At 41.3% G+C, this 20016-nt stretch overlaps 1 protein-coding gene across 1 annotated transcript in view; it reads right to left on the bottom strand.

Moving 5' to 3' along the window:
* Positions 1–20016, bottom strand: part of LOC118090247 (uncharacterized) — a gene marked incomplete at its 5' end in the record, with an annotated part of 91294 nt that overhangs the window by 66780 nt on the left and 4498 nt on the right. The window contains 4 exons of the mRNA XM_060278222.1: positions 3441–3511; positions 8577–8743; positions 11217–11306; positions 16140–16226. Coding sequence (XP_060134205.1) covers positions 3441–3511; positions 8577–8743; positions 11217–11306; positions 16140–16226 — 415 coding nt within the window. The remainder of the gene's footprint in view (positions 1–3440; positions 3512–8576; positions 8744–11216; positions 11307–16139; positions 16227–20016) is intronic.

Raw genomic sequence — 20016 nt, 5'->3', positions numbered from 1 at the left:
TCAATACTGTATATCCTCTCCTGTTACCCACAACACTCCCACAAGGGGAAGGACATCACCTTTTTGAGAGAGAGACAGCAAGAGTATAGTCAGCTATATATATATATATATATTACAGAGAGAGATGACTGTGTTCAGTTTCAGACAATTTCTCATCCAAACTCTTGCTGGAAGCCTGCAAACCAGCAATATATATTCCTATAACCACTTACTTGGAAGATTGTAAAGCCTCACACTCAACCTAGTTTGACCAAGAAGGTCTGACTGTATTTATTTATTTTAAAATGATTGTGTGAATCATCTCCAAAGACTAATAATGAACAAGGGGAAATCTTGCAGCCGTTTTTTTTCTGCACACTGACCCAACTAAAAAGCTTCCCTAAAGCTGGCACAAGATAAACAAAATATCTGTGTTCCTAAAATCAGTCTGTGGCTTCAGATGATTATCACAGGGTCTGGGTCAGTTCATATGGGGAGAGGCAGTCCTTGAGGGATTGTGGTCCTGAACCATTTAAAGCTTTATAGATCAAAACCAGAACTTTTAACTGGGCCCGGAAACTAATTGGCAGTTGGGCCAGGTATGGCATTATATGCTCAAATTGCCTTAACCGCGATGAGCAACCTGGCCGCTGGATTCTGTACCAGTTGAAGTTTCCGAATTGTCTTCAGAGGCAGCCCCACATTTAATATATTGCAGTAATCTAACCTCTAGGTTAGATCAGGGCCGTCTTGAGCAGATCGCGCGCCCTGGTGCTGAGGGGCGGAGATCGCTCCGCCGCCCGCCCCGCCCTCGCAGGGCGCAATTGATTTCCTTCCCAGGCCGGCGCCCAGCTTACCAGCCCCGCGCCATGGTGCACTGCACCACCAGGGGTCTATGAAGAGCCGGCCCTGGGTTAGATGAAGCATGACCTCAGAAGAAGCTGCCTGGTATATCACAAGTACATATTCCACAAGTAAGCATTTACAAATGTAATAGTAAAGTGTGCCTCAACTTTTAATTGCAGGGGATGGAGAGAGAAAATGCTTCAGCCATCGAGAGTATGGGAAACACAGTCCTAAATAAACACCTCGGGATTTTTTCGGCATCCCTTTCTAGCTTGACCTGAAGGTTAGACAAAGCTTAACCTAATTTGCCCTAAAAGTGGAATTGAGTCAACTTGTATTGTGAACTTTACTATTTAAAAGAGAAAATCTCTTTTCCTAGGAAGAATGGTCTGTTTGAAACTTTGTACTTATTTAGTTTCCTCATGATGGAAATTATTTCACTTAATTTGGTTAGAGCTACATTGACACAGGGGTTCATTAGGACACCCATTTGCTTGCAATTCAATTTAAAATTAAATACACTTTGTTGTGGATTTTATTACTTTTAAACTACTGTATCTATTGCCTTTATTAGCAGCTAATACACAATTATGAAGGTAAACAGTTTTCATTACACTGTTTGATCTCTTTTAGGGGTGCAACATTTTTCTCCTTTTTCTTTCACATAGCCAGAAGTTGAATTCTGGTGAGTAGCAATCAATTTAGCCTCTTTTCCTACCGGTGAAACCTCATACGCATTTTGAATTGCCGCAGTAATACATTTCGGCTATCTTCTCAAATTTTGCCAGTTCTATTATTGGAAAGACAATGGAGATTACAGGGTCAGCATAACTGATTATCTTTCAACTGTAGGTTAAGTGAGGGTTATGAGGGTGCAGATTTGGATTTAAATATTTGCCTCCCCACTTTTTGTTTGCTGAGGGTTAACTACGTTGCAGAACTGTCCTATTTGCACAGCTAAGAGTACCATGCTAGAGCACTAAGTGGCAAAAATAAAGGAGGAAACAGCCCAGGAATACAGATGGTCTTCCACTCATCTCTCTGGTAAAGAGCAAAGAAACCTGTCCAGCTCTGTGGTACTAGATTGTGCTTATTTTCTATAAAATGTCAACCATTGCTATTATTTATTTTGTTAAGTTGCTCTATCTTGTCCAAGGCAACCCAAAGCGACTTACAACAATTATGAGGGAGACAGGCTAGATAAAGGAGGTGAGGTGACCTACTGTTCTGAAACATAGTAGAGGACATTTTCTAATTTTGAACACAGACGTATCTAAGGCCTATAAGGAAGGCTAAAAATGTACCCAGCCATTTAGGTTTCTGTAAATGAGGCGCTGCTGCTACTATGTTGTTCTAGCTGAATTCACAATCGCAGAATCATCTGGAGAGTGATTCCTTAGCCTAAGAAACCTTGTCCCATTCCTAATTGGATTGTGCTCTCCAATTCATTAAGCACCGCAAGTACAGGAGAGAGATGTGTATACTGCAGCATGCTAGTTTAGGTGGGAAAGATGAGGCTTTTGACACGGTAATACAGAACAAAAACCCCTAAAGCAAGTGGTATGTTTAATAAGGAAAACCCTAATCTTTCAAAGAAGCAAGCCATGTCACACCACCTACGGTATATTCCTCAGTATCAGCAGCCGCCTCTATACCAGTAGAGCCACAATCCTGGTACCAGTTATACAGCAGATAATCAGGATGGAGATGGGGCAAGGCTGTGTTGGAATCAAGACTGCCCTGAGACTGCATGGATGGACCAGTGGGAGTGTTTGATTGGTTCTGCCAATGCGTCTGTGGAACCCCAACACAGCTTCAGCTTCGCCATTGTCCCACCCCACCCAGACAAGCTGCAGTGTCACCCAGGGATGGGAGGTGGGCCCCATAGCTCTGCCTCACCACACCAAGCATTACTGCCCTGCACTAGGGCCCATAGAAACCAGCATTACAATTTCTCATGGTTTAAGCCACGGTCAACTGCACTCAAGTTTTAACAAAAGTTAAATACTAAAGTTGATGTCAGGGGCTGGTCTGGATCAGAAGATTGGGGAATGCAATCACAGGGAGATCAGCTCCTAACAGAAGAGGAGGGGGGATATTCGCCCGCCCACCCACCCCTGCTTCCAGCATTTCCAGAAGCAGAGAGACAGGCAGACACAGAAGCTGCTCAGTTGAGAGAGGAGCTACCCAGCTATGAGATAGTAGCTAAGCAACCAGAAGGAAGGGAGCAGCTGGGCGATACATCAATAGAGAGTGGGGGGGAAAACCCCTCCCTTCCCCCTGAACTTGGAGGTCCAAGCATGTCACAGCACAAAGGAGACACAGGGGGGAGGAACTTCCGTTGGCACGCTTCTTGCTGTGGAAGTGGGGAGGAGTCAGAGTAAGCAACTGATAGCCTTCTGAAGGGTTGCCTGTCTGTGGTTGCAAAATAATGCTGTAATAAAAGGACTATAAATCTACCAAACGCTCCGTTAATTCTTATAGTTGAGCTACCAGAAGGGAGAGAGGAACTCCCTTACTTGACAGTTGCTAGCAAACTGGTGTATATAGTATATAGTAGGATTCTCAGGTAGAAAGCAATGGAAGGGGTAAAGACTTCTGTTACTAATACATACCTTTGAAAGATTTTAGGAAGCCGCCTTCTGAACTCTTGTGTGCGCTGGAAAATGCCTTTATGTTTTAAACCCTATACAAAAAAACATTTGAACTTTTAGAATTCTAATAAGCATATCTTTTTTAGTATAACAATTTTTTGCACATTTTCATAAAGACATTGACATAATTTTAAAAGACTATCTTCCCTTCCACCTATAATATGCCTGTTTTTGATATAGTTCTCTTACACACCCAAACTGGGCATTATGATAATTGTGTGAGTGCAGTTAATGTGTCTAGTTCTTAACTGAAATAGTAACTGTGACTAGGGCAGGGTGGGTGGACCAGAACTGAGACCGGCACATTGGGAAGGTTTAAACCCTTACTGTATATGTACTGTTATCCTGATTAAACCCCAACAGCTATTATTTGCCCTGGGAACAACCTTACATTGATTTCAATTGAATCTTTTTGGTACATATAGTATAGCTATTGAGTGATCATAAGAATTTACAAAAAACAACACTTCTGTCTTCAGAAAAAGAAAATCAGCATGTACACATTTCTATCACTTCTCTTCAACAAATCCCAAATTCAGTTATGTAAATTGCAATATAAAACTGTTCGTTTCGGGCTTGTACAAGATAAAGAAGATGCAAGTAGTTTAAAAATACAAATATTTCCCTCACGAGAAAGCAATTTCTGTAGTCAGATTATTCACTAGAATACAGCATGCAGACTTGTGGGGGGGGGGTTGTGTGTGTGTGTGTGTGTGAAGCTATTGTGCTGATGTTCTGTACATGTTGTTACGTTGCTCGTCAACACTTAGGAAGAAACTTTCTGAGGAAATCTTCATGTCTTCCATATACTAATATTAACAGCATTAATATTAATAAAAGCATGCTTTGGGCACTGCATATTGAACTCTACAATGTCTTTATAGGAAGCCATTTTCTAATACAGGTAGTTGCTGGAGATATGTTGTTGGAAATAACTGCTGAGGCATAAGATGTGAGCATATGCAGTTATTTTTTTCTTTGTGGTCTGAAGCTGTTGTCTGTATTAATTTTAAATTGGCGAAACCCTTGATATCTGAGGATGTTTGTGTATGTTGAAATTATATTCCTGTAGTATGGGTGTTAATGGAAGGATAACAAAAATGGGTTTGGGGAGCCTTTGTGGTCACCAAGAGACTTAGACTGAGGCTGGAAGGATAAACACCCACCACTTCCTTAAAATGTAGAACCCATGCTACATTTTAATGTACTTTTTATAAACTCAACTTGGTTTGGACATTTGGCAAGAATATATCAAGCCATGAGTGTAAACTAAGATGGATGACCATTTTATTATTATTAACGCGAGCCGATGGGTCCCCCCCCTTTATTCAAATTCTTTTTTTTAATAAATTCGCAATAAAAAAAGTGGTTTTCCGCTTGCCCTACTCCTTTGCCAGGGAAATCCCACTCTTTATCAGAGCAAAGGTCAATCCAGAGAAAACCTGAATTGCCATTTTGCCTGCTTGAACACGAAAGAGTGGTTTTCCTAAAGGCAGCCCTGTTTAGGGAAGTTTTTAATCTGTGATATTTTAATGTATTTTGTTATTTGTTGGAAGCCGCCCAGAGTGGCCGGGAAAACATTAGCCAGATGTGCAGGGTATAAATAATAAATAATAATAATAACTTCCCTTGGAAAAAGCAACAGGACAAGGCTGTGGACTCTCCTTCATTGGAGGTTTTTAAGTAGAGATTGGGTAGCCATCTGTTCTGGAGAGTGTCATTGGGTTGTTCTTGTTTTTATTTTGATTATGTATTCTGTGTTTTTATATCATGATTTTATCCTGTGAACCGCCCTGAGACCTGCGGGTACAGGGCAGTATACAAATTTAATAAATTATTGTTATTATTTTAGTTGAGATTCCTGCATTGCAAGGGGTTGGACTAGATGACTCTTAGGGTCCTTTCCAACTCTATGATTCTATGATAAGAGGAAGTGTGAATAAGCTCAGAGTTAAACCAAAATGGACAGAAAAATGGTGGATACCTTACACCATGTCTACTCAGACATCAGGCAATTCTGTGGGCTTAAACCCAGGTAATTAGGATTAGAGCAGGGCTTCCCAAACTAAGGCCCGGGGGCCGGATGCGGCCCAATCGCCTTCTAGATCCGGCCCGCGGACGGTCCAGAAATCAGCATGTTTTTACATGAGTAGAATGTGTCCTTTTATTTTAAATGCATCTCTGGGTTATTTGTGGGGCATAGGAATTCGTTCATATTTTTTCCCAAAATATAGTCCGGCCCCCCACAAGGTCTGAGGGACAGTGTACCGGCCCCCTGCTGAAAAAGTTTGCTGACCCCCTGGATTAGAGTGTACTCTTAGGTTGCAAACATACTTACCTGGGTTTAAGTCTCATTGAATTGAACAGAACTTCTCAATAACTACACTGTCAAATCATGCTATCAAACTCATTAATGACATGAAAGCATAATTAGAAGTAATATTTTTCACATATATAGATATTTCTAGATGTTTATTTATGTCTGTTTTATTTGTGTGATATTTGCGAATAAAAAGGCAGGGTTTTGAAAATGAATTCAGATGGGAAACTACATCAAAGGGCTGGTGGAATACAGGTTCTTCTCAAAACTACAAAACAAAACACAGAGGATATATCTGCTTGACTATCTGATTATCTGAATATAAAACAGTTTGGGGATCTTTGAATACTACTGTAGAGGCAAAATTGTTTGGTTCAGGGAGAGATAAAGGTGCTAACATTATGCATCTCTGGTGTTTCCCACTGTCAAAACCAGAGCAATATATATTTTACCACTAGCTTATTTTTAGATTGTTCTATCTTTGCATATCTTTCTATTTTAAGGGGTAGTGGTATGTCCAAGTGGAGAAGATTGCAGACAATCGTGGCAGGAGGTAGAAACCCCCAAGGTATCATGTTAAGTAATGTAATACCTTTGAGTCAGTACCTGAAGGCAAGTGACAAATCAATTAAGACTACCATAAAAAGGTAAAAACCCAATTAAATAATTATCTCTTCCACTTGCGACTATTAAGAGCTAATTAAATTCTATATGTTCTATTACATGTGGATTCAAACCCTCCCTTGCCAGTTAAGGAAAGGTATTCAATGGTTACAGATGAGACTTCATAAACATTCAAATGCCTATTGTGATAGGCTACGGCATGGGACTTTGTGGTAAAAATTAGCTTTTACTGATGGCTGCATTTTTAAAAAAAAATTAAATCAAACCCGTGTATATCTCATGGCATAAAAAGGCATTAGACTGAGAATTTATTGCTTCTATGTATTTGTTAGACTGTGTACCGTAGTATCATAATTATTATTTTTCATAACATGATGATGCTCTTGAAAAGTTTAAAGATTTTTAGTGTTATATTTAAGGGACAGAATTTTATTTCACAACATTATTATATTGTTGTTCTGTTGTTGTTATATGATTTTATGTGATGCTTATACAAGGTCCCCCAGGCAACTCACAATTATAGACATTTGTTTATTTTATTTTACTGATTATTAAATGTTCCTCTCTCCTTTCCTCCTAAAGGAGCACAGGATGGTAAGCATCAAATGATAAAACGATATAAACATTTTAAAAGCATGCAATATTACAATGTAAAAATTTTAAATGCATCAGTTAAACATTGCAATCACCTAAACCCTTAATAACCAAACCTCTCTTGGAGCTCAGAATTGTATAACTCACAGAGCCTTTGTTTGTTTGTTTGCTTATTAAAGATTTTCTTGATTTACAAAAATATGTGCAATGTCTCTCATAACATTATTACAAATCAGTTTCATTTGTTGAGACATTGGGAAGAAAAGGGGAAAAGAGGTAGATGGGGAAAAGATGGGTGGGGTGGGGTGAGGGTGGGTGACGATGTTTCTATTTTACTTAATTTATGTGGGGTTTTTTGTCAGCGTTGCTTGTGCAGGTTCTCTGCTGTTCGCTTGTGTTCCCTTTGGAGGTAAGAAATGTTGGGGTTGGCCTAGGGTATGGTTGTTCATTTGTGGTTGGCTGTGGTGATCTTTGTTTCGTGTGTGAGTGGGGTGGGTGGGTGTTTTGGACGACAACCATACGAGAAATATGTAAAATAACCAAGCAAACATTAGAAATAACCCCAGAACTGGCCTTACTAAACATCTTCCAAGACAATAATGCCCACTTACACCACAAAGAACTCATAACCCATTTAATCTCAGTAGCCAGAAACACCATGACCAGACACTGGAGAGACCTTAGCTGCCAAGTATCCCGTTTTTCGCGGGAAACCCCCGGATTTTAATCCGTTTCCTGCTGTTCTCCCAAATGGAGAAAAATCCCGGAAATCCCCTGGATTTCCTACCTGCCAGGGAGCCTCCATTTTGGGTGCCACTCTTCCCATGTGTGGGCACCGGAAATCGAGCAGAGCAGCACCGGAAGTCGCTTCTACGCGCTGCTGATCCTGCATTTTTCAGCGGGAGACTTGGCAGGTATGGGAGATACCTGTCAGGAGTAAGCATGGACCAATGGCACCAAATAATATGGGAAACAGCCTTACTAGAAAAATTAACCAATAAGCTGAAACTGACATGGGGACAAATAGAAGAAGATAGCCTCACCCCAGTATGGCTCCACAGAGCCCTTGTTCATGGATAAAGCAGCCCCTCTCAGTAGCAGCTCGTAGGGCAAGAGAAGAATGGAGCAGTGTTACTTAAGTGGCTTCCTAATGGGGACGTCACTGCCAGTAACCAAGAGAGAGAGAAGTAAGGCAGCAGGGGGACACAGCAGTAGGAGTGGTGGGTTGGCTTCGCTGCTATGACTTCACTTCTCCCCTTCTCCCTCTGCTACATGACCCATCTTTGTCAGGCTTTCCCCAACCATGACCACCATAACTGGGTGCCCCATTCCTCCATGCTTTTCCTGTCCAGAGCAATTCCAAGCCTGATCCTTCAAGGGAAGGAACCCCTGCAAACAGCATCTCTGTCTTTTTTTGTCTTTTTTAGTTTATTGGCTCTCACCCAGCCCACCCCCCTCGGCTCTCTGCCAAAAGATGTTCATTTTTCTGTCGCCACAGAGCATGTTTAAGAGCATGTTGGGTGTACTCTCCCTTAGGGGTGTTGGTACTCGGCGCTCACCTGTTTCAGTGGAAAGTTGTCAAGGAGAATAATCTCATCTTGAACACTCTTCTCAAACTGCTCGATGTAAGGGAGTGTGTCTTCATCATCACCTTCCTCACAAAGTCCACTTGTCTTGGTAAAGCCAGCAGGCCACGCAGAATCTAAAGCGTCTTCATCTGGTTTTTCTAGAAAAAGAAAGAATGCAGTAGATTCTTTTTGCCGGGAGAAATTCTCTCTCTCGCAATTTGTAGTTCTAAGATACTGTTCACATCCAACAAGCTGCAATACACGACAAAATAAGTTTAATTTTAAAATGTCGCTGTAGGAATGTTATGGATGTATACAGTGGTGCAGCAAAAAGAATGGTAACGCCTTGCCGCGTTGACTGATTAGTATCATGCCTGGCACAGTCATTTGACTCAAACTTTGAAGCAACCAGCATAGACAAGAAAAGGGCACATAAACATGTGAAGTGGAACGATGAAGCTTCAGCATGCCTTTCAGCAATGGATGAGTGAATCTGTCAATTTCAGTTTCTCTCTGTTTCTCATTTTTTCCCAATCTTAAATTTGGCTCTCCGCATTCCATATCAATATACACATTTTTGTATACAATTTCCCATAACAGAATTCATTTCTGTATGTTATTTTCACCCAGTGCTTTTTTTCTGGGGGGACACAGGGGTATACATACCCATAAACGTTTTGTGAATCTAAGTATTTCAATATGAATAGGATAATGAGAGTACCTCTAAACATTTTGTTAGGAAAAAAAGCACTGTTTTCACCAATAGATGACTTTATATGCACACTTAACCCTAGTACAGTGGTACCTCAGGTTAAGTACTTAATTGGTTCTGGAAGTCCGTAGTTAACCTGAAATGTACTTAACCTGAAGCGAACTTTCCCATTGAAAGTAATGGAAAGTAGATTAATCCATTCCAGACGGGTCCGCGGAGTACTTAAATTGAAAGTACTCAACCTGAAGCGTACTTAACCCGAGGTATGACTGTATTTCTTTTGTTTGCACATATTACTTGTTTCACCTTTAAATGCAGGGTGATGCAGAATTATTGTCTGCAAGGTCATTAAAGTCCTGTGCTTGGACCAAAACAATAGGCAAAAATTGAAGTCCTTTTGGGCAATAGTAAAAGTAGAAATGAAACAAAATAGTCTTGTTTCATCCCAGCATTAATATATATAGATTCTTCTCACTGTTACAAGCATATGCTTGCATTTTGCAGGACTTTTGGATTACAACACTACATACTTTTGCTCTGATACTTACAGAAGTTTAAGTCACAAATAATCAAGAGGATTCTTTTGCTCATTTTCCCATATTAGGATCACAAAAAGATGACAGCAACCAGTTTGTTCACATCTCACTTCATCTGGGTTACATGAAAAGAAATCCATGTTTTTAGATTTGTCTACTCCCTCCCCCTCCCCCCCCACTTTGTGGGAAAACGTCACATCTAAGTTATTTGCCTTCCATACGTTCAGACACAGAACTGACTCCAATATCTACATCTTATGTACATTTTAACTTTTGCCCAGTTAACATTGTTCAGCAATTTCTGAGTACCAAAGCTGTGCTGAAACCCTACCACCAAGGGATACAGAGCTTTTTAATCTGGTATATTTTGAATTCCAAGTGTTCTGATTTCTCGTGAATAAACCAGTTTTGTCAGCTACACTAATTTACCTCCAAATTTGTACACTCTGTAACTGCCTATGCACTTAGGACTGTTGTCCTGTAGCCCCTTACCTGGGAGTAATTTCCGCTGAACTCAGTGAAATTTAGTTTGATTATGATGTATAGGCTTGTAGTTTGGACATTATTTTGTGCTATACACGATTGGTAAATGGATATATTGGTAATATAGGACAGATGCCTGGAGGGCAGAAATAAAATATTAAATATTCATTATTAAGTGATAATTTTGAGTGGTGGCAGCAACAACTACCATTTTATGATTTTTTTTTAAAATGGAATTGTCTGAGGGTGCAAAATTAAGAGGCTGGCAAAAAAGCAAAACACACAAAAAATTGCTTGGCCTTTGGCTTTAACACAGTATTGCATCGTCTTAGTTTTCAGTATGGTTTAGGGGCCTGATGCATTTGTTGAATAGCTTGTAAATATGGATTCATGTGCCTGCTTGCAATTATTTTGTGACCAATGTATGGTTAATGATTTCTATGTAGAAGTCATGAAAATTCACCTAGACATAGGGCTTGGTCTCACACACATATGTTCATTTCTTGTTGACTACAACAGCAAAACATTATTTGCTGTTGAAGGTGGACCACCACAGACCAATTTTGTGGAGCATCTCAAGCACACAGTTCTTTTTGGCAGGGACCAGTCACACTTCACCTCTCAGGTATCAAATGCAGAGAAGTTGGACAGAGCAAAGATGGGGAGCATTTGGCCCTCCAGATCTTTTCAGACTTTAGCTCCCTTCAGCTCCAGCCACCATGGTCAACAGACAGGACTAATGGCAGTTAAAGGTCTGCAACATCTGTAGGACCATAACTTCTTCCTACATCGGCACGAGAAACCAAATGATGGTCGGGAAGTTGTGAGCCAACTCTTAGTCCTTTATTATACATGAATGAGCCAAAAAACAAACACAGTTCAAATATGTGAATGAAAGACGTTTACCATGTGACACCAGAATTCTATTCTCTTCATCTAGAAGTGTCATCAGTTTGTCATAGAGGAGTTTCTCATCCAACTTCACAGGCACTAAAACAAGAGAAGTAATGGAGGTCAGATAAGTCTGGATAATTTCAAAAACCGTTTAAGTGGGTATATAACATGGCACGTGTCAGAGGGTTGTCGTGGCTACTCTAGAGTAACTCTGCCCGAGTCCAGTTTGTCTTCAAAGACGTTTATTGTGCTATTTATTTACAGTGTAGAGACAGCTTAAAACATGACCTCTCATCCCGAATCAGAATTCGGCAATGGCGTACGTCTGTTCCTATGCCAGCAAAGTAGTCTGGGCACCCCAAAATGCCACCCCCTTCACCTGCGTTGCGGCACTCTTACTTCTTGCGCCAGAAGGAGCGATGCCCTTTCAGCTTCCTCCCTGAGCGGTCGGTGCCCTGGCTCTGCAACATCCCTGAGCATCTGCCTGCATCCCTGAGCTTTCCCATTGTTCCTCCCTCTGATTTCTCTCCTCCTCCAAGTCTCTTCCTCCCCCTCTGGCTGCTTCAGAACCACTGGTGCTCTCTGTACTTGGCAAGGTGGACGTCAAGATGATGGGCGCTGGCTCCCTGTAGGGAGTCACCCTTACAGCACGTAATAAGCATTTAGAGTGCAAGCTAATGCATGGTTTCTGAGATTTAAGTCCCACTGTGGTCAGTGGAGCTTGTTCCCTTGCAAGTGTAGCTAGAGTTACACCTTTAACAACTCTCCTGGACACCAGCAACTTCCACAAGGCTGGGAAGGGCAACAGCAATATTGGAAGTGAGACAGAATGGCCACTCCCAATAACAGTCTATTGCTGGGATATGGAGTAGGGCAGGAATCAGTAATCCTTAAGAAGCAGAGCACTTAAAGTCACAGAAAACCTTTGCTCTCTCAGACCAGCTTGGACTACTCCAATGCACTCTATGTGGGGCTACTTTTGAAGTTGACTCAGAAATTATAGCTAATCCAGAATGTGGCAACTAAACTGGTGACTTGGAGTGGCCGCTGGGACCATATAACACCACTCTGAGAGGATCCACTGGGATCCAGTACATTTCCAAGTACATTTCAAGTTTTGGTGCTGACCTTTAAAGCCCTAAACAGCCTGTATACCTCAAGGAGCATCTCTACCCCCATTGTTCAGCTCTGAGATCCAGCTCTGAGGGCCTTCTCATGGTTCCCTCACTGCGAGAAGAAGTTACAGGGAACCAGGTAGAGGGCCTTCTCTGTAATGACGCCCTCCCTGTGGAATGCCCTCCTATCAGATGTCAAGGAGATTAAAAGTTACACAACCTTTAGAAGACATCTGAAGGTAGCCTTGTATCAGGAAGTTTTTAATGTTTGATCTTTTATTATGTTTTTATATGTGTTGGAAGCCACCCAGAGTGGCTTAGGCAACCCAGCCAGATGGGCGGGGTATAAATAATAAAATTCTTATTATTGTCATTATCATCATCATTAGACCAAGCTCCTGCACAGGTGGAGGTGACAGTGTCAGGTTTACTACCGGTAGCTGATCAGACCCATAAGCAAGCCAGATGTGGGAGTTTTATAAATGTTAGATATAAAGTAAGGATAGCCAATGTGGTGCTCTCCCAATGTTGCTGGGCAACCATCCTCTTCGATTATTGGCTGTGCCAGCAAGGTTTAATGCCATCCAGTGGAACAACATCCTGACAGCTCCAGATTGGCTTTCCCTGATAGGAGGGGCTTTTTCATCTGGTCACCTTGCCATTTCCTTTCTTGGGCAGAACTGGGTGGAGATGCACAGGCTGACCACTCCACTTCTGAGAGTAAGATCTGCTATAGACTTGACTCCCTGGGGGATTCCCATTTGGCTTTTTGTTTGCTACATCCCAGAAGCAGTGCAATATATAAATGGGTTATGAGCAAAGGATATGTTTTAAAAAGAAACACCAAGGTTAAAAAGGCTACCCACCCTTGCATATCTTTTCACATGTTTAAACTTCCAGAGGGAGGGAGGAAGGAGAGAGGAGGAGAGGGAGAGGGAGAGGGAGAAGAGAAGCAGGGGTGGAGAAGGAGGAAACATGTATCATAAATTGGGCTCTTCAAAAATAAAAACTGTGTCTTCTGGACACATCTTATGCAAAGCTCTCTTTTCCAATCTGTGGCCTCATGCTGATCAAAGTAATTATGTCTGGAATAAAGAAAAGCTCAGTCTTGTGCTGTGGTTCTGTAGATCTTAACCAACCTGGGGCTGCCTGCCATGGCTGACATACCCTTAGTAAATTGGACTTTCACATGGCTTTCAAGTGACAGTTGTGCCAGAGACATGGTAAGAGAAATTCAAAAAGACAGCCATTTAGATATGGCTCCCCGAGACACAGGGAGACCTAATACATTAAGTCAAACAAAAGGAACAAATTGGACGGACTTTTCTAAGGGCTTTTGTCTGTTCCACATAACAACCCAAGGGAATGTTTAATATTCATCTTACGTTGTTCAGTCTCCCGTTCCAACAGGCTGCGGACACCGAGTTGATAATATTTGAATGGGTCTTTGATAACATTCCTGGAAGATTTAGGGTGTTTGTTGTATTAAGTCTCTGTGTATTTACACATTTTATGGCAAGATAGACTGACAGACCTTTGAACCATATGGCTTGCTTCACTGCGAGGGAAGATCATGGCTTTCAAAGGTCCATCTGTCACATTCAGATATCAAGGGCACATACAGTGGTGGCCTTGAGTTATACCACAACAAGGGAAATTCCCGCCCTTGGAGGTTTATAAAAGGCAAGTTCTGAACAACTTTAGGGTGGCATTTCTTGCTCTCTGTTAAGCTGGTAGAGATATAGTTCGGCTGGATTTAAATTGATAATTGAATGATGTCTTGGAATAGAGCAAGGAAACGTCACATGGAACCTGTTCACAAGAACAAATTGGCCTAAGCCTCTATGCATGTCAACTTGAAAACACTGGCCATTTTGTTCCTTCTGTTTCACATCACCCTTTATTATATGCCCAAGGAATGGAAATATTGTGTGCTTATGTGTCTGCATGTAAGTTATCAGGCACATCCTTGACTGATGGATTTGAAGACTGGCTACAGGGAAGTTTGGGGTGTGCTGAAGGAAGGTTCTCTTGTTGCAAACTAATGTATAAGGGCAGCAACTGGTAGAAATCAAGAAGTAGTACCTCTATAACAAGGGTGGGCCTCCAACAAGACAGTCAATGATGGAAGTCCATATGCGAGGCCCAGGTTTCACACCCACTTTTTGCATTATCCATCTTAATTGTAAAATAAAAAAATTCCTTCAGTAGCACCTTGTTGTTGTTGTTGTTTAGTCGTTTAGTCGTGTCCGACTCTTCGTGACCCCATGGACCAGAGCACACCAGGCACTCCTGTCTTGCACTGCCTCCCGCAGTTTGGTCAAACTCATGTTCGTAGCTTCGAGAACACTGTCCAACCATCTTGTCCTCTGTCGTCCCCTTCTCCTAGTGCCCTCAATCTTTCCCAACATCAGGGTCTTTTCCAAGGATTCTTCTCTTCTCATGAGGTGGCCAAAGTATTGGAGCCTCAGCTTCACGATCTGTCCTTCCAGGGAGCACTCAGGGCTGATTTCCTTAAGAATGGATAGGTTTGATCTTCTTGCAGTCCATGGGACTCTCAAGAGTCTCCTCCAGCACCATAATTCAAAAGCATCAATTCTTCGGCGATCAGCCTTCTTTATGGTCCAGCTCTCACTTCCATACATCACTACTGGGAAAACCATAGCTTTAACTATACGGACCTTTGTCGGCAAGGTGATGTCTCTGCTTTTTAAGATGCTGTCTAGGTTTGTCATTGCTTTTCTCCCAAGAAGCAGGCGTCTTTTAATTTCGTGACTGCTGTCACCATCTTAAAGACCAACTAAGTTTTTATTTTGGTATGAGCTTTCGTGTGCATGCACACTTCTTCAGATACACACATCTTAATTGTGTGTCCTTTGGTTGACCATAGAAGTGAGTTATTGAGTTTGGAATGGGAAGAGATTTTCTTATGGCTTTTCTCATATAGGTAGCAATTCAATCTAGTGGTACAATCCAACCCTAGATCATCCAGAATGAACAAGTTAGGATGTGGCAGAAGTCTGGCTCAACCAGCAGCTTCCTAGGTCAGCCAGGCTACACCAGTATAAGCCCTCAATCCCAGCTCAGTGTAACTACCTTATCCCAGCTGAGCTGGGGAAAGCCAGCTGAGCCAGGAATGGCAGAACACACAGTGGAAAATGGGCATTCTTAGGGAGTGATTGGTCAGTGATTAGTCGGGGCAGGACTTATCCTAACTCCTTTCCACTGAGTCATGCGACCTGGCAACCTAGCTGAAATTACATTGGCGAAAGGAAATTTCCAAAAGAGAAAAATTAAGACACTTATTCTACCTGTTCTACATAACATCCCCCATTGTGAGATTTAAAATCTAGTAAAATACTTGATTGTTGTCTTTTCTCAACAAAATCCTGATCATGAACCCACACAGTCAAAATAATTTAGTTCTGCGGTAGCGTTATTCAAAGCCAGGCCTGCAGAAATTATACAATTTGCTATGCTAGTCTTGACCAGGTATTTTAAACATTTTTAATTAACTCATATGCTTAGGTGGGTGTTTTTCCACTCTATGCCTGCACTCATGAAACTCAGTTTTAAACACAACCTGTAAGCAAAATGCCAGGCCACATTGAGTTGCTTGTATCTGCCCGCTAACACACTGTCCTTCATCAAAGACTACCAAGGCTTTCCATCACATTTAGAGCGGCTAATACTTATAATTTAAATTGTAAGCTGGATATTTAAATGGAACCGAATTTGTGATCTTTGTCACCTCATTTCCATGAATGGGAAAGAATATTCTGACACAAAAATTACATACTTAATTCCACCTCACCTTCTTTGCTGACCTCCATCCCACACTGCCTTGGGTTTATTTCCTCATCCATCAGAGGGTCAAAGTAATTTCTGCTGCATTCATTTCCTGTGGAAAGTACATGAAGTAAGGGTCAGTGATTATTAGAAGCACATGAACCAAAATGTTAATTTTGAAATTTGACACCGGCACACAAGAGGGACATTTCTGCTACTACTTTATAAGATTTCTTTAAAAACAAGTCTTCTAAGCTGACTGGTTTCATAATTATCATCTAGGGAAAGGTCAGAAAAGGTAATTTTGGAAACAAGTTCAGTTTATGTTACTTTTGCTCAGAACCTAATGAGAAAATTCTCAAATGTAGATGATAGGTTGATAAAAAGAAAGAAAGAAACAAGCTACCTAAAACCTAATCCTAAACCAAAATTATGTTTGAGATGGGCTCTGAAAGTGACTGTTAAGGAGATTGTGTTTCACAGGTGACCCCCTTCAATTTTAACAGTTTTAAGTTTCACCACTGAGCTTTCAACATCTGGCGCATCTTTAATGCTATTGCCAGCCATGGAAGTGTTTAATTACAGAGGAGAAGCTGCAAGCGCTGCCTCATTAATCTGAACAGCAATTGTATTAACTTGGGCTCAGCATCCGCAGAATGATTTTGATGAAATAAAAGTACTCATTTAGCAGTTTCAATTTCCATAGCTAGCCATACAGAGTGCTGCAGGAACTAATGAAATTGATAAAAGGAAATACAGCTGCTGGCACACAATATTATCTTTATGGGCTTCCATACTCTAGTCCTGCAAGAGGGCTCCTTGTGCCCAGAGGGGGTTTCAGTGGCGCAAGTGGAGAGCTGCACCTGATCCAGTCACAGAGAGGGGCTACCACTGGTATACAGGGATACTGGCCATTAAGAAGTGATTGTGGCAGGTCATATTTGTACTAAACTCCTAGTAGCTTTCAGTGCTGACCCCCCGTGCAGGAGCCCCCATTAGTGTAGAACAGGGATGGGCAAATCTGATGTCAGTTGCCCTCAATTTCTAATTTTTCCAATCTTAAATTCAGTTCTCCACATTTCCACATCAGTTTGCAATCTTTAGATAAATAAATAAAAATCCTCATGGAACGTCATCAACAGCTTAGTGTGCATATTTCCTTATATGCACGTTGTTTGTAAAGCAAATTTGCCTAATAAAAATTTATGCAAAGCAATTTCCTCTAAAATGCCGCATTTTTGTGTGAATACATGCATTGCTTTGCAGAAAACACCCCCAAAATACCCCAATGTTATCATAACACATTACTAGGGCCGAGTCTCAAACAAAGATGTGCTCTCCCACATTCTCAGCGCACTCCTGCCTCAGCGGTGTCTACGTTGCTTTGGTCATGCCACAGAATGGAAGATGGCAGGATCCCCAAGAACGTGTTCTATGGGGAGAGCTTCAGTCACCAAGTTCACTGGCAGACCATGTCTGTGCTACAAAGATGTGACAGGAAGGCTGGTAACATAAACACCACCTTGTGAGAATTCCTTGCAGACAACTGAAGTGCCTGGAAACATACAGTCAGGCTTGTATCTATAGCAGTGATGTGAGAAGGAATGACCACTGACTGGGAGGAGCACAGAGAGAAGAAACCGGATGCCTTCATCTGTCCCAGCTGCAACAAAACACGTCTCTCTTATATTGGTCTCTACAGCCACAGCAGGTGCTGTAACCCTACAGCAGTTTGAATTCACCCTCAAAGGAGCACCCCTCCATTGTCTCCCGAGACGGACAGATGGCAATTGGGTTGGAGAACTGCATTGCAAAATTCAGAGAAAATTGAATTGGGTGAAGGATGGCTGCGTTTTGGTTCATGTATAGTTCAGGAAAGTGCGGATTTGATAGGTCCATCTTTAAATGCAAACTGGATCTAATTTCTCCTCCAATCCTAGTGCTGGGTTCGGACATCAGTAGGTGTACCTGCTTAAGAACTACCTATATTGATAGCAGTGGTTATACCTGTGAAGAACTGGGAGGCCCGAATCTCCCTCCCTTAAAAAATTCAGCCTTGGTAAAGGATCACATTTGATCTTCAAGTCTCATAAATGGTTCTGAGCCCCTTGTCACATAAACTTGTTGCAATTGTAAGTTATGTGCAGCAGGAAGCTGGCGTTTTTTGGTTTATGTTACTCCGTAGAACGCCATTAATGTGTTTGGCAATTTATAATTAATAATACATTTATTGTTGATGGTTTTTATTATGAGAATGAAATAAAAACAATGTCCGCATATTGAACAAACTTTTGGAAAACGGATGTATGAAAACAGTGTACACTACACTGCAATTATATTTTTAAGGGGGTGGGGGATTCCAAGAATCAAACATGTGACAAGGATAACATATCCAAGGCATACTGCAGCAATCCACAGTATATTTGTTTTAGATCTTAAAAAAAAAAGTAATCCAGGCAGCAGCTCCTTTTCAGAGACTAAATGAAACTTTGATATGAAACTAGGTTTAATTTAGATTTCTGGACCAGCACACTTTGACTGTCAGGCTCTGTTCTTTCCATGCAGTAAGTACAAGACCTGAAAATTTGCTTTACCTTGAGGTCTCAATAAAGAAAAAATAAATGAGTTTCATTTTTGTTACTTTATCTGTCAACAACTACTAGGCTGGTATGAATCTTGGCAGTATGTAATCAAAGTCTTATGTACCGCAATAACAGAGCTAGTCTACCTTATTCAGCGTAATTGTTTTCCTCTAGCACAAAGCACTGTGAGAACATGCTCTTTTTCAGAGGTTGGCAGAATAATTCACTTGGGTGTTAGAAGAGGAAATGGTGAATGCATATCAATGGGCGAGTCCTCCATCCCTATACATGGACTTGCAAATGCTGCATAAGAAACAGGCCTAGGATCCACCCTCAGCCAATCATGTTGAACTATAGTATGCTTTTTAACCTATAGTGGTTAAAAAAATAGTAACAATCTGAATTAAAATGAAAGATAGGCATTGAAATTATTTTGTAGGAACTGCTTCCTTAATATTATTATTTTCCCAAATAAATAGTTGCCTACGTGGGAGCTCCCAAGCTGTGAGTTGTGCGCATGTTTCCTGCTAAATTGAGATTTATGTTTTTTTATTGTATATCATTGCATGTATGTTTCTTCTATCATGGGTGGGATACTTGGGTTGACTGGTTCCTAGCACTGGGTTTCTTTGTTCAGCACCAAGAACCATGTGAGCACCATTCTTTTGCACTTCCTCTTCCTTATCCAGCGCCACATGTTCATCTGGAAAACTGCTCCTGAGCACATCTCACCAGATCCATGTGCAGAATGTCTATTTACACGTTCAAGGGCTTCTAAAGCATTTCACCAATTATACTGGAATGCAATGGGCAGCAGAATCCATAACCAACGTCAGTGATGTGCTTTCTCACAGAATATTAGATGCAATGCAAAATTAGACAAAACCTCATGTCTTGCCTCACTGAAACTCAAAGAAAGCCTGCATCGCTCTTCTTGCATTATTCTACTGAGTCACGGCTCAGTGACAGAACATCCGCTTGGCATACAGAAGGTCGCAAGTTCAATCCCCAACATCGCAAAGAAGGGTTGAGAGAGACTCCCTGTCTCTTCCTCCCTGGAGAGCCACTGTCGGTCAGCGTAGACAATTCTGAGGTAGATGAACCAATGGGTCTCACTCAGAGTAAGGCAGCTTCCTGTGTCAGTTTCTAGTTATTCTGGTAGCTAGCCAGAGGTAGGGTTGATTAATATATTGAGAATTATTATATGATCACTGGCGTGTTTTAGCTACTGTTGACATAATATATATTTTGAAAACATCTGTTGTATTTGATTTGTAGTGTTTGTTTTATTGTAAGTCACCTTGAGACTTTTGGTATAAG

This window comes from Zootoca vivipara, chromosome 8 (assembly GCF_963506605.1).
Source record: "Zootoca vivipara chromosome 8, rZooViv1.1, whole genome shotgun sequence".
NCBI lineage: Eukaryota > Metazoa > Chordata > Lepidosauria > Squamata > Lacertidae > Zootoca > Zootoca vivipara.
The sequence above is the reverse complement of the archived record's forward strand: the minus strand, read 5'-3'. Positions and strand labels throughout refer to the sequence as shown.